At 42.9% G+C, this 14608-nt stretch overlaps 2 protein-coding genes across 3 annotated transcripts in view; both read right to left on the reverse strand.

Moving 5' to 3' along the window:
* Positions 1–924, reverse strand: part of LOC144607564 (beta-1,4 N-acetylgalactosaminyltransferase 2-like) — a 42965-nt gene extending 42041 nt beyond the window's left edge. The window contains exon 1 of the mRNA XM_078424459.1: positions 871–924. Coding sequence (XP_078280585.1) covers positions 871–924 — 54 coding nt within the window. The remainder of the gene's footprint in view (positions 1–870) is intronic.
* Positions 925–1983: 1059 nt separating this feature from the next.
* Positions 1984–14608, reverse strand: part of LOC144607548 (beta-1,4 N-acetylgalactosaminyltransferase 2-like) — a 41655-nt gene continuing 29030 nt past the window's right edge. For both annotated transcript variants that reach the window (XM_078424445.1, XM_078424446.1), the window contains 5 exons: positions 13920–14006; positions 13530–13717; positions 8818–8958; positions 6315–6537; positions 1984–2385 (listed from right to left, as the gene is read on the reverse strand). In XM_078424445.1, the coding sequence (XP_078280571.1) occupies positions 2171–2385; positions 6315–6537; positions 8818–8958; positions 13530–13717; positions 13920–14006 (854 nt within the window). In that variant the 3' untranslated portion in view covers positions 1984–2170. The remainder of the gene's footprint in view (positions 2386–6314; positions 6538–8817; positions 8959–13529; positions 13718–13919; positions 14007–14608) is intronic.

The following is a 14608-nucleotide window of genomic DNA, read 5'->3' on the forward strand; positions in this document are numbered from 1 at the left end:
GTCCTGCCCCATCCCGACATCAGTCTAAAGAAGGGTCTTGACCCGAAACGTCACCCATTCCTTCTCTCCAGAGATGCTTCCTGACCCGCTGAGTTACTCCAGCATTTTGTGTCTACCTCTGTTTTATTCAGTTCAGTTGGAAAGAAGGTGCAGACCCAAAACGTCACCTACCCATGTTTTCAAGAGAGAGTTGGATTTAGCTCTTAGTGGCTAATGGAATCATGGGATATGGGGAAAAAGCAGGAACAGGGTACTGATTTTGGATGATCAGCCATGATCCTATTGAATGGCAGTGCTGGCTCGAAGGGCTGAATGACCTACTCCTGCACATATTTTCTATGTTCTCCTGTGATGTTGCCTGACTGGCTGAGTTATTCCAGCATTTTGTGTCTATCTTTGGAATAAACCTGTCAAGAAAATAATTAATTCCTAACTTAGATGATGAAATTAAATTTGCACGAGTCAGGGAGTTGTAAATATATCATTTTAAAAGAATGGAAGATGTAAAGTAATTGCGTGAAGATTTTTCAGAGTTGTGAGTGTACATTGGATGCAGGTGTATAAACTTGTTACTGCAAGATTATTGCACAGGAGATGACCATTTGGCCCTTTAAATCTTTGATATCTCTGCGCATTCTCCTGCATCTTCTTCTAGCCCTTCAGGTAATTTTCTTTCAAGTACTGATCCAATTTCTTTTTGATTCACAATCAAATTTACCAGTACCATGTACTACTCACAAACCCAGCAGTCTGTTCCAGGTCCTAACTACTTAAAGTATCATAAAGTTTTTTCTTGAGTCGCTAGTTTCAGAATTTGGATAAGTGAATGGGAGTTGCTGATCTCCCATTAGATTTCCTGTAAGCCCTTACGGTGGCATCAAAGTCTCTGAGGGGTTTATGTTGGTTGACATTTATGTAATTCATGTTAATAGTTGTGAGAGCAGGCTGTGCTCAGTAAAGTCACCATACAAGAAAACATTCACTTGAATTAATTTCATCTTTAGCCATCTTTGGAATAACTGGCAAATATAAGCAGATTTGGGACTGATTAGGTAAGGAATTTGGAATAAGCTGATTTGCTCTTTGCTGGACCCTAGCTTTAAAATGGACAACCTATGACAGAAAGATTCAAAGCTTGGTTGATTTTGTAGTTAACATTTAAATGAAACTCTATCAAAATATATTATTTAAATGATATACAGTACTTATACAGAATATATTATCGAGTATGCATTGACAACCAACTCGTGAAATATTTCCAAAAGACTTGGACAGAGGGGGTGGCTGAAATAATCAGATAAGCAATAGGCCAAAAATCATAAGTGTATTAAAATTGCAATTGCATGCAATGAAGGCAGAATTTAGAAAACAGTAGGTCAATATAAACTGCTTTCCTTTGGTCAATGAATCTGAGTGAGATTGCCTGATGAAATTCCAAAGATTCATGTTTCTGACATTCATGAGGGGAAAGCTACCTTCACTTTGTTTTGGAGTGAACCACGGGTTTCACTTTCTGGTTAATACTCGACAAGCTTAAATAAAAACTCCTTGCAATGGTGCCATGCTGGTGTAATGGCATGTGTCATGGGGAGGGAAGACCTCGGCAGGCCACGAATGCAACCAGTGAACGGAACTAATAAACGTTCCATGGAACTTAAATTCTAACCTTAAAATGAAATCTAATCTGTAGCTGGAGAAAACAAAACTTGATGTACTCCAAAGACGTACAGGTATGTAGGTTAATTGGCTGGGTAAATGTAAAAATTGTCCCTAGTGGGTGTAGGATAGTGTTAATGTGCGGGGATCACTGGGGCGGCACGGACTTGGTGGGCCGAAAAGGCCTGTTTCCGGCTGTATATATATGATATGATATGATGTAATCAGCTAAAAGAATCACAATCAATTTTAAAACGGAACTAATAAACGTTCAATGGAACTTAAATTCTAACCTTAAAATGAAATCTAATCTGTAGCTGGAGAAAGAAAACAACTTGATGTAATCAGCTAAAAGAATCACAATCATTTTAAAAACATTTATTTTGAGACATATAAACTAATTGTAATTGTGTCCATCATTTTATTGAGTTCATTCTTATTTAGCAATAAAATTCATTAGTTCAAGCAACATTAACAGGTGCAGCACTTTAAATGTCAATTGCAATTGAGCCCCTCAGATTCTGTTCCGGGTATAACATTTAAGGCGATTTTTGAAATAGATTATATCCAAACGGGTTTGGAATTCTTTTCTGTTTAAACTCCTAAAAGTAGCATATTTCTTTTCAACCTCCTTTAGGGATTTCTCTTTTACTCCTCTCACCTGATGGTTAATGTTGACATTTTTGCAAAATCCTACAAGCAAACTTCCAATGCCGTCAATGAAAAATTCTAGGAATGATATGAAAAATATTTTTGTTGATCAATGTTACTATAGAAAAACTGACTTTGAATACAATTCCTTTTCATAGTCTACTTTATTCCAAACTATAGCTCTAGAATATCTAATACATGCTTAAGGTTACTGGTTGTTGATCTTACACAAGACTGTTCTTCAGTAATACAGAATGCCACAATGTGCTCTGCATTTTTTTTTCACCTCATCTACATAAACTGATTTTTATAACCTCCATTTTGGAGATGGACTAATCAATATTTGTGTTTGCCATGTTTTGGTGATTGTGCTTTCTCTTGATTGATTCAAATAGTATTTACAATCCGATTCTGCATAAAACCTCTGGATAATGATGTGTGATTCTTACCGTACTCTTATTGATAGCAAATAAATGTGATGTGTTCATTAAAATTAGACCATATAACTAACACTAAATATTTCTGACTGCTGGATGCAACTTCATTGATTAAAACCAGTGCTTTTATATTGTGGAGGTGCGTCCAATACGGTGTAGTGACACTTCTAAAAATTCAAATGTCATTATCTTACTTTCTGATCATGAGACCCATATGTCTATTAAAGGTGCATACCGACACTTTGTCTCAAAAAAAAGCACTGCTTAAAACTCATAAATGAGGGCTTTGTTAAGGTTAAAGCAGTACCAGGAATCATTCCATAAGCTGACCTGGAAAACACGATGAATAACAACATGGAAGTGTACTTTGCATAAAATCTTCTGAAGTTCAATCAAGGTGTTGCTGGAGGAGGTGGGAAGTGGGAAAGAAGACTTCGTGTACACTGTGATCCAATGGGAGGAGATTGCCTTGGTGGTTAACTTCAGGAAACAAGGACCTAAATGTAATGCTACCAAAAGGTCAATGACCACATCTGAAGACAAGGTCTGTGAATGAATCTTCAAATATTGTATTTTAATAATTGCGTCACTTGTAATAATTCCTGCCAATGAAGGTCTGTAGCTGAGGTTTGTATGTTCTATGCAGCTTTACACAGCCAGTCATGCCTTCCTATCGGCTATTTAACCATTCCTACAATATTATACATTGCAACCTTTCCATTGGACATTTGGCGAGACCCTATCACAAAACATTTCTGTAAGCGTTTCGCCAATGGCTAAAGCCCATCCCACTTTGCCTGCTATCAAAGCGGGCATTCAGAAACTACTGATTGAGACCTGTGAAATTACAGGGTGAGGCCCAGTGCAAATTGGAGGAACAGCACCTCATATTTTGCTCGGGCAGCTTTCACCCCAGCGGAATGAATATTGACTTCTCTACTTCAAGTAACCCTTGCTTTCCCTCTCTTTCCATCCCTCCGCCTTCCCAGTTCTCCGGCCAGTCTGACTGTCCCCATGATTACATTTTATCTCTGTCTGCTTCGTTGTCACCTCTTAGCTAACAATAATCTATTCTACATTTTCCTTGATCTACATCCTTGTTTTTTTTCTCAATTTCACACCTTACTCTTCCTTATCTCTGTGTCTCCCTCTCCCCTGACTCTCAGTCTGAAGAAGGGTCTCGACCCAAAACATCACCTGTTCCTTTTCTCCAGAGATGCTGTCTGACCCGCTGAGTTACTCCAGCATTTTCTGTCTATCCACTGATTATAGTCGTTGATTTTTGAGGTGCCAATGACAAGAGCTTAATCACATCAGAGAGTAACTCTTTAGGATTTATAAAAATAAGACGGTTCCCTTTTAAGCACCTGGTAGATCTCAATAACAATTGTGCTGTAGCATACTACTAACCTTTTTTTTCAACCTGTGGTATATTGAGTAAGATAAATGAGTCCCATCATTTGGATAGCAGTAACGGGATCATTCCGAGTCAGCATGGATTTATGAAGGGGAAATCATGCTTGACAAATCTACTGGAATTTTTTGAGGATGTAACTAGGAAAATTGACAGGGGAGAGTCAGTGGATGTGGTGTACCTCAACTTTCAGAAAGCCTTCGACAAAGTCCCACATAGGAGATTAGTGGGCAAAATTAGGGCACATGGTATTGGGGGTAGGGTACTGACATGGATAGAAAATTGGTTGACAGACAGAAAGCAAAGAGTGGGGATAAATGGGGCCCTTTCGGAATGGCAGGCAGTGACCAGTGGGGTACCGCAAGGTTCGGTGTTGGGACCCCAGCTATTTACAATATACATTAATGACTTAGACGAAGGGATTAAAAGTACCATTAGCAAATTTGCAGATGATACTAAGCTGGGGGGTAGTGTGAATTGTGAGGAAGATGCAATAAGGCTGCAGGGTGACTTGGACAGGTTGTGTGAGTGGGCGGATACATGGCAGATGCAATTTAATGTAGATAAGTGTGAGGTTATTCACTTTGGAAGTAAGAATAGAAAGGCAGATTATTATCTGAATGGTGTCAAGTTAGGAGGAGGGGGAGTTCAACGAGATCTGGGTGTCCTAGTGCATCAGTCAATGAAAGGAAGCATGCAGGTACAGCAGGCAGTGAAGAAAGCCAATGGAATGTTGGCCTTCATAACAAGAAGAGTTGAGTATAGGAGCAAAGAGGTCCTTCTACAGTTGTACCGGGCCCTGGTGAGACCGCACCTGGAGTACTGTGTGCAGTTTTGGTCTCCAAATTTGAGGAAGGATATTCTTGCTATGGAGGGAGTGCAGCGTAGGTTCACTAGGTTAATTCCCGGAATGGCGGGACTGTCGTATGTTGAAAGGCTGGAGCGATTGGGCTTGTATACACTGGAATTTAGAAGGATGAGGGGGGGGATCTTATTGAAACATATAAGATAATTAGGGGATTGGACACATTAGAGGCAGGAAACATGTTCCCAATGTTGGGGGAGTCCAGAACAAGGGGCCACAGTTTAAGAATAAGGGGTAGGCCATTTAGAACGGAGATGAGGAAGAACTTTTTCAGTCAGAGAGTGGTGAAGGTGTGGAATTCTCTGCCTCAGAAGGCAGTGGAGGCCATTTCGTTGGATGCTTTCAAGAGAGAGCTGGATAGAGCTCTTAAGGATAGCGGAGTGAGGGGGTATGGGGAGAAGGCAGGAACGGGGTACTGATTGAGAGTGATCAGCCATGATCGCATTGAATGGCGGTGCTGGCTCGAAGGGCTGAATGGCCTACTCCTGCACCTATTGTCTATTGTCTATTGTCTATTGTCTATCAACTGACCGATGGAAGGCCTTGTCAGAAATCAGTAAAAATAAAGGTTCAAAATTTGAAACAAACCCACTTTAAAAAGTTGTCTTCTTTTGTTCAATTGTAAAATATATCAATTATTTTTATAGCAAAAGACTACTGAAAACAAAATGAGTAATTAAAATACAAAATTATTTTTTTAATGGCCTGCCGGCAAGCCGTCAGGTCGCTGTCAGAGGCTGCTGAGCGAAGCAGCAACTGGCTGTGGCTGAAGAGGAAGGACTCCAACTGGGCTGCAAAATGACCAGCAAGAGGGGTAAAAACGGAGGGGAGCGTACCTGGGACGCCAGGTGTCGCTGTTGAGCCCTCTGGAGGTGTCGTGGGCCTATCACGAAACACCAAAGAAGGAGGGTGCCCACCTGATGACCCCAATGAAGTCTTTACCCCTACCCCCCACTCAAGAGATCAAGAAGGTGCCAATTATAGAAGGGATTGTAATATCAAGTCCTATAAGCTAAAAAAAAATGCTAATGGTCAAGATTGAACCCGGGGCTCTGGCAATGTGAGACGGCAGCTCTACAAACTACACCAGTGTGCTGTCCTTGTCTGGTGAAAAGTCAGTAGTTCTGTGGGGATCAGGTCAAATTAAATGAAATATGTCTGCCACTTCATTCACCAATCTTCTTGAAAAACTGAATAATTTTAAATAACTATCCATGCAGATAAATAAACAATTAAAACCTGGCTAGTCCAGTCAGAATTACCAGTGTGAACATACAGTGATATAAATTACCTGTATGAGCTACTCTTGCCATACGAGGATCAAAACCAACACCCCATACTTTTTCTGTCTTGGCAAGGAAAAAGTTCACCACAATGCTGGTAACCTCACAGCTTGGAAATCCATCCAGTGGGTGAAAACCACCTCTCTGGGTAACCACACAGTCCCCTTCATCATCTCCTTCTTCGTACCAAAGCTTGAACGTGAACTGATGCCCTTGCACAGGGGCACCAACCTGTGGGAAATAAGATTTATTATTGGCTGATATGGTGGACTTAAATGTATAAAAAATATTGTAGCCTGGATATTTGTGATTGTGTTGGTGTTTGTGTTGTTATTTGTGAGCGGAGCACCAAGGCACATTCCTTGTATATGCACATACTTGGTCAATAAACCTATTCATTCATTCATGTAACAGTGTGTAATTTGATAATTAGTGAAGTTGCTTATCCAATTTAAATAAATCAACATTTCCCTTAAAATATCACATACAATAGTTTACCAAAAATGATTTAGAGCATCATATGATGGTCGCTCCAGTAAAATAAATGTAAATAGTAAAGTAAAATCTTGCACTAATATAGTTATGTATGGGGTTTGATGAGATAGAACCTGAAATGTTGCCTACAGGTCTGATCCTTATACATAAAGGCATGTGTACAATACAACCAGTGCAAAAGTGGTTCATCCTATTGATTTCTGGGATGTCGCAGTTGCCATTGAGAGATTAAACACGTTAGAGACAATCGACAAAAGGTGCACGAGTTGGCCATTCGGCCCTTCGAGCCAGCACCGAGCCTTGCTGTACCCCACTAGTCACTGTCTGCCATTAAAAAAGGGACCCGTTAATCCCTACTCTTTGTTTCCTGTCTGCCAACCTATTTTCTGTCCATGACAGCACCCTTCCCCCAAAACCAGGTGCTCTAATCTTGCCCACTAATCTCCTATGTGGGACCTTATCAAAGACTTTCTGAAAGTCCAGGTACACTACATCCTTTGGCTCTCACTTGTCCATTTTCCTAGTTACATCCTCAAAAAATTCCAGAAGATGAGTCAAGCATGATTTCTCCTTCGTAAATCTTGCTTGACTCGGGACGATCCTGTTACTGCTATCCAAATGTTCCGCAATTTCTTCTTTTATAATTGATTCCAGCATCTTCCCCACCACTGATGTCAGGCTAACTGGTCTGTAATTTCCCGTTTTCTCTCTCCCTCCTTTCTTAAAAAGAAAATTTTAAAGTTCTTAAAATTAGCTACCCTCCAATCCACAGGAACTGATCCTGAATCTATAGAACATTGGAAAATGATCACCAATGCGTCCATGATTTCTAGAGGCACTTCCTTAAGTACCCTGGGAGGCAGACCATCAGGCCTTGGGGATTTATCAGCCTTCAGTCCCATCAGTCTACCCAACACCATTTCCTGCCTAATGTGAATTTCCTTCAGTTCATCCGTCACCCTAGGATCTCTGTCCACTAGTACATTGGGGAGATTGATGGTGTCTTCCTTAGTGAAGACAGATCCAAAGTACCTGTTCAACTCGTCTGCCATTTCCTTGTTCCCCATAATAAATTCACCTGCTTCTGTCTTCAAGGGACCCATATTTGTCTTAAGCATTTTTTTCCGCTTCACATACCTAAAGAGGCTTTTACTATCCTCCTTTATATTCTTGGCTAGCTTACCTTCGTACCTCATCTTTTCTCCCCGTATTGCCGTTTTAGTTATTTTATGTTGCTCTTTAAAAGAGTCCCAATCCTCTGGCTTCCCGTTCATCTTTGCTATATTTTACGGTTGCCTCTTACTCCCCTTAGAATCTTTCTTCCTCTTTGGAATGAACTGATCCTGCACCTTCTGTAATAATCCCAGAAATACCTGACATTGTTGTTCCACCGTCTTCCCTGCTAGGGTATCTTTCCAGTCAACTCTGGCCAGCTCCTCTCTCATGCCTCCATAGTCCCCCTTGCTCAACCGCAATACTGACACTTCCGATTTTCCCTTCTCCCTCTCACATTGTAGATTAAAACTTATCATATTATGATCACTACCTTCTAATGGCTCTTTGACCACGAGTTCCCTTATCAAATCCAGTTCATTACACAACACTAAATCCAGAATTACCTTCTCCCTGGTAGGTTCCAGTGCAAGCTGCTCTAAGAACCCAGGGGAGAGGCAGTGGTGATCGGCTCTCCCTCAGATGTGGGAAACAATGATTCCTCGTTCCTCAACGTTGAGATTGATGTATATGGAGAATCTGTGATTTGTGAAATGATCGTTTTACGTTTTCCCCCTTCGATAGCGGCGAACAAACTGGCTCCGTGACTGCCAACAGTGGCCCGAATGCATTGAACCACATCACCCCACACAACCACCCCCCCCCCCCCCCCCCCACGGAGAGGGGATCGTGGCGCAGTCTACCTAAAATGTGAGATAGAATAATGAGATAGAATAATGTCTAGATGCCCTTGTAGTGTGTTTGACTTGTATTAACTATCTGTTGGAAAAAGCGGCCCCTTACCAGATCCAAGTTTGTCTTTTCCAATACTTCCACCAGTTTTTCCAGTTTTGTTTCTTTTGTAAATTCAAAATCATCATCCACCCAAAGAAGGTACTTAGTTGTAACCTGGGATACTGCTAAATTTCTGCCAGCAAACCATCCCTGTGCATCAGAATGGAGGAAAAAACAGATAACTAAATGTTCATAATTATATTTCTCTGACTAATTTTATTATTAAGCAAATAGGAGCATTCTACTTGAAATCATATTAATGATTTTGTTGATCAGTAATTATAGTGTTAAATTCTTTTTTATTACCTTTGAGTGTTTTCTGCTTATGTATTTATCCTTTGTTTTTGTTAAAATTATCAAAGTATATTTTGACATTTCTGAAAGACTTATCCCCCAATTGTTCTTATATGTAACAAAAATGTAACAGAAACTAAGCTGAAAAGGACTATTTAAACTGTGATTGGGAAGGGAAGTAATTTTATTATCAAAATTCATATTAATATCAAGAATATTGTACAAAAGAACCCCTTGATAAAATGTTAGTACTATTGTTGGCCAAAGTAAACTAGAAATAATTATATGGGCCAGAATATATAGAAACATAGAAAAATAGGTGCAGGAGTAGGCCATTCGGCCCTCAGAGCCAACAACCATCCTTTTCCTAATCTGACATCATTCAGATAATAATCTGCCTGTTCTTGTCATCAAAGTGGATAACCTCACATTTATCCACATTATACTGCAACTGCCATGCATCTCCCCGCTCACCCAACCTATTCAAGTCACCTTGCAGCTTCATAGCATCCTCCTCGCAGCTCACACTGCCACCCAGCTTTGTGTCATCCGCAAACTTGGAGACGTCACATTTAATTTCCTCATCTAAATCATTCATATTTCTTCTTAGGCCCCCTCGGTCATAGCTGACCATTGGTGATGCATCCTAGTTGGCTGCTTGCTCCACACCTCGGCTAGAGCAGCGTCGCTTGTGACTGAAGAGACCAATGCAGCAATGACAGTCTCTGTCGCAAAGGTCACATTTGTGTGTGGTCTCTGGTCTGTTGACGTTGCTGCGCTCCTTTCTGCGTGCCCGCTTTTCTGCCACTGCGTTCATCAGTTTCTCTTCCCCCGTTTTGAGATGTTGGTTCAGGGTACCTATCCACCTCGTATGGTCAGCTGCAAGGCTCTCCCAGGACTCCACATCGATGTCGAGCACCTTCAAATCTGTCTTGCAGACATCCTTGTAACGTAGCTGGGGGCGGCCGATGGTTCTCCTCCCAGATGTTAGCTCTCCATAGAGGATGTCTTTTGGAATATGGCCATCCTCCATGCGGTGTACATGGCCCAGCCACCGCAGCCTACACTGAGTAGAGTGTACATACTGGGAAGGCCAGCGCCAGACAGAATCTTGGCGTTGGACACTCTGTCTTGCCAGGATATACCCAGGATATGGCGGATGCTTCTAAGGTGGAAGGTGTTGAGTCTTCTCTCCAGTCTTTCATATGTAGTCCATGTCTCACTGCCGTACAGCAGCGTGCTGTTGACACAGGCGTTGCAGACTGCTACCTTTGTCTTCACTGTCAGCTTTGGTTTGGTCCACACTCGAGTTGTGTGGAGAGCGAGAGTTGTAGCTGCCTTCCCGATCCTCTGTTCAACCTCTGTGTCCAAGGAGAGGTTGTCAGTGATGGTGGAGCCGAGGTACGTGAACTGATGGACGGCATCGAGTTCGTAGTCGTCGATGGTGATGACAGGCGGTGCCTCTGTATCCTGTCCCAGGAAGTTCGTCTTCTTCAGGCTGATGGTCAGCCCAAAGTCCTTGCAAGCCCGATAGAAGCGGTCCATCAATGACTGTAGTTCCTGCTGGGTGTGGGACACAGCTGCTGTGTCATCGGCGAACAACATGTCTCTGATGAAAGCTTCACGTACTTTTGTCTTGGCTGTGAGGTGGGTGAGGTTGAAGAGCCTGCCATCTGATCTAGTACGCAGGTAGATCCCCTCTGTTGCGGTGCCGAAGGCATGTTTCAGGAGCAGAGTGAAGAAAATCCCAAAGAGTGTGGGAGCGAGGACGCAGCCTTGTTTGACGCCACTGCGGATGTCGAAGGGCTCCGAGAAACTGTCATTGACCTGCACTGTCCCCTTCGTGTTGATGTGGAAGGATTCTATCATGCTCTGCAGTTTTGGTGGGCAGTCGATCTTTGGGAGAGCCTTGAATAGGACATCTCTGCTGACAAAGTCAAACACCTTGGTGAGGTCAATGAAAGCAATATACAGGGGCATCCGCTGTTCTCTGCACTTCTCCTGGAGCTGGCGAAGGGAGAAGACCATGTCTACTGTTGACCTTCCAGCTTGGAAACCGCACTGTGACTCTGGGTAGACACATTCTGCCAGCTTCTTCTGCAGGCGGATCAAGATGACCCGAGCAAAGACCTTGCCGACGATGTTGAGGAGGGAGATGCCTCTGTAGTTGTTGCAGTCACTTCTCTCGCCCTTGTACTTGTAGAGGGTAATGATCGTGGCATCCCTCATGTCCTGCGGTACAGCTCCTTCTTGCCAGCACTGGCAGAGGACTTCATGCAAAGGAAGCAGTAACGTAGTCTTGCAGTGCTTGATCAGGTCAGGGGGAACCCCGTCGCTGCCTGGGTCCTTGCCTGAGGCCAGGCTGTCAATGGCCTTGCTGAGCTCTTCTACCGTCGGCTCTCCATCTAACTCATCCATGGTCGGCAGGCACTCGATGGCGTTAAGGGCTGAGGGGGACACAGTAGAGGTCAGAGTAGTGTTCCACCCATCTCCCCATCTGTTGGCATTTGTCTGTGATTACTTCCCCAGTGGAGGATTTGAGGGGGGCTGTCTTGCTCTGGACTGGTCCTAGTGCCTTCTTAATGCCATCGTACATTCCCCTGATGTTCCCCGTTATGGCGGCCATCTGGATGTCCTCACTAACCTTTGTCCAGTATTCATTGGCGCAACGCCTGGCAGTCTGCTGAGCCCTGTTCCTGGCAGCCCTAAGGATCTGCGGTTCTTCTCGTTGGCTGACCGCTTGTACTCGGCTAGGGTGGCGCGCTTGGCTTCGATGACGGGAGTCATCTCGGTCGACTTGGCCTCAAACCAGTCGTGTGTCTTTGAGATCTTCTTCCCAAAGCCAGCCAAGGCTGTGTGGTGCATGGAGTCCCGCAGTTTCCCACTTCTCTGTTGCAGAGTCTCCAGGACACGAGGTGCCAGGTTCTCTCTCAAAAGCCTCTGCAAACTGTCCAGTGAGATCCTTCGGGAGCAACCCCTGGCGCCTCGCGTTACGCCAATCTAGCGATGACATAGCCGGTAACTGTTGCTCCCCATGTTGTGTCAACGCCACAGGCGAAGCTGGAGTGTCCTCTCCAGGTTGTAGGTGTAGGTTTGCAGTGATGTGTGGTCGGATGCAAGCCTGGGCGATGTCATTTGAAGGACAGGCTGTTGCCCATGCAGCACGTCCCCCCTCTCCACGTCGCTGATTGATCGAAAGGAACAGCAGAGCCGTTACAGTTTAGCACCAGCGCCGGCGCAGGAGCTGCCAGAACGAGGTTGTAGACAACGACGAACTGCCTTAGGGACTCCGACTCTGGATTTTCTTGAGGTTTGCTCCTGGAGCCTTTTCCATGACTCGATATGGCCACAAGGCAGTGGAGGTTTTAGATCAGAGTTTTCCCTCTCTTAGATGGACTGCCTTCCCAGGCTGATGAGCCTCGTCTGCCCGAGACTCGTGGGGGCGGGAGTGTCTACCTTCCCGTGCAGGTCTATGAAACCTGCCCACTGCCCAGATCGTTCATATATATTGTAAATAACCCGGGTCCCAGCACAGAGCCTAGCGGCACCCCACTAGTCACTGCCTGTCATTCTGAAAAGGACCTGTTAGTTCCTTCTCTGCTTCCTTTCTGCCAACCAGTTCTCTATCCATGTCAATACCCTACCCCAATACCATGTGCTCTAAATTTGCACTCTAACTTGTGTGGGACCTTGTCAAAGGCTTTTTGAAAGTCCAGATACACCACATCCACTGGCTCTCCTTTATCCATTCTTCTTGTTGCATCCTCAAAAAATTCCAGAAGATTAGTCAAGCTTGATTTCCCTTTCATAAATCCATGCTGACTTTGACAGATCCTGTCGGAAAATTCAGTCTGAAGAAGGATCTCGATCGGAAACATCACCGATGGAAGGCCAACTGGCCTATCATCCCCTGTTTTCTCTCTCCCTCCTTTCTTAAAAAGTGGGGTTACATTAGCTACCGTCCAGTCTACAGGAACTGATCCAGTCCATAGAAAATTGGAAAATGATCACCAATGCATCCACGATATCTAGGGCCACCTCCTTGAGTACTCTGGGATGCAAACCATCAGGCCCTGGGGATTTATCTGCCTTCAGTCCCAACAGTTTACCTAACAGCATTTCCTGACTCATGTGGATTCCCTTCAGTTCCTCCCTCCCACTCGATCTTTGGTCCCCGAGTATTTCTGGGTGTTTGGTCATGTCTTCCTTAGTGAAGACAAAACCAAAGTGCCCATTTAACTGTTCTGCCATTTCCTTGTTTCCCTTTATAAATTCACCTGTCTCTGATTGTAAGGGACCTACATTTGTTACTGCTGAGTTACTCCAGCATTTTGTGAATAAATACATTTGTCTTCACTTTTATATGAAAATAACTTTGAGTTAACTTTTCAGTATTTTAAATAGAAAAGAAAAAGGTATTACTATACTTTTGCAAATGGCATTATGTATTGCTGGATGTGTGGTCCTTCAATTTTTTCAGGAGTTTCACTATCATCTGCAATGATTATCGTAATGTTTGGGTAAAATGTTCGAATACTACTTATTAACTTCCGAAGCTTATGATATCTCAAGAATGTCTTCGTCACTATTGTCACCAAGGAGTTGATGCTATTATCTGGAATAAGGATTAAAAAAAATGAAATTAATTGCAGCAATAAATTCCATTCTATAAATTGATTCATTTCTGCCTTCAAATTTATTGCAAGTCTGTTTTATCTAATGTTAACACAAATTAAGTCTTGCTTTAACAATAAGTTAATCTCTACTGATTTATGTAATCTAAATTCTTCATTAAAAAAATCTTCATAAAATGTTACCTGGTCCAGGGTCAAATAGCCTAGTCATTGGGGGCACTCTGATGAGGATTGCAAAATCAGCAATATACTCTTCAAACTGAAAAGACACTTTTACAAAAACGGTAATTTTTAATAATTATAGGCAATGGGTTAAACATACTTGCACAACAAATTTACTAAAGATAAAAACTGTTGATTGCTTAAAAAACCAAAGCAAAGAGCATTCATTTAATGGTATGATGACAGTCATGAAAATATTTATGTTGAATAAACCTTAATGAATCAGAGTAAATTTATTGAAAAACTAGACCAAGAGGCCCAAACCTCTCCTGCATTGGTGCAGCACCCTCCCCCCCTCCCCTCCCCCCGCCCCTCCTCCTTCCCCTCCCCTCCCCTCTCCCATCTCCCAATCTGATAATTGAAGGACAATTTTTTTTAGTAGTCATTGACCTTCTGAGGGCATTTGCGCAGTGAATCGCTATCCCAACATTGAAACAGCCCTGTGCCCACTACAAGAAACTTGTGACAGTTGTGAACCAGAAGATTACATTCTGTTCCCCAATCACTAAGATGAAAGAATAGCCACAGAGATGCACACATTCTAAACAGGAGACATTGTGCATCTCAATGCCCATTCTTTAATCTTAGTGATTGGAGAACAACGTGTGTTTATCCAATTTACCACAAAATATAGGAGAAAAATATAGTAA

This window comes from Rhinoraja longicauda, chromosome 29 (genome assembly GCF_053455715.1).
Source record: "Rhinoraja longicauda isolate Sanriku21f chromosome 29, sRhiLon1.1, whole genome shotgun sequence".
Taxonomy (NCBI): Eukaryota; Metazoa; Chordata; class Chondrichthyes; order Rajiformes; family Arhynchobatidae; genus Rhinoraja; species Rhinoraja longicauda.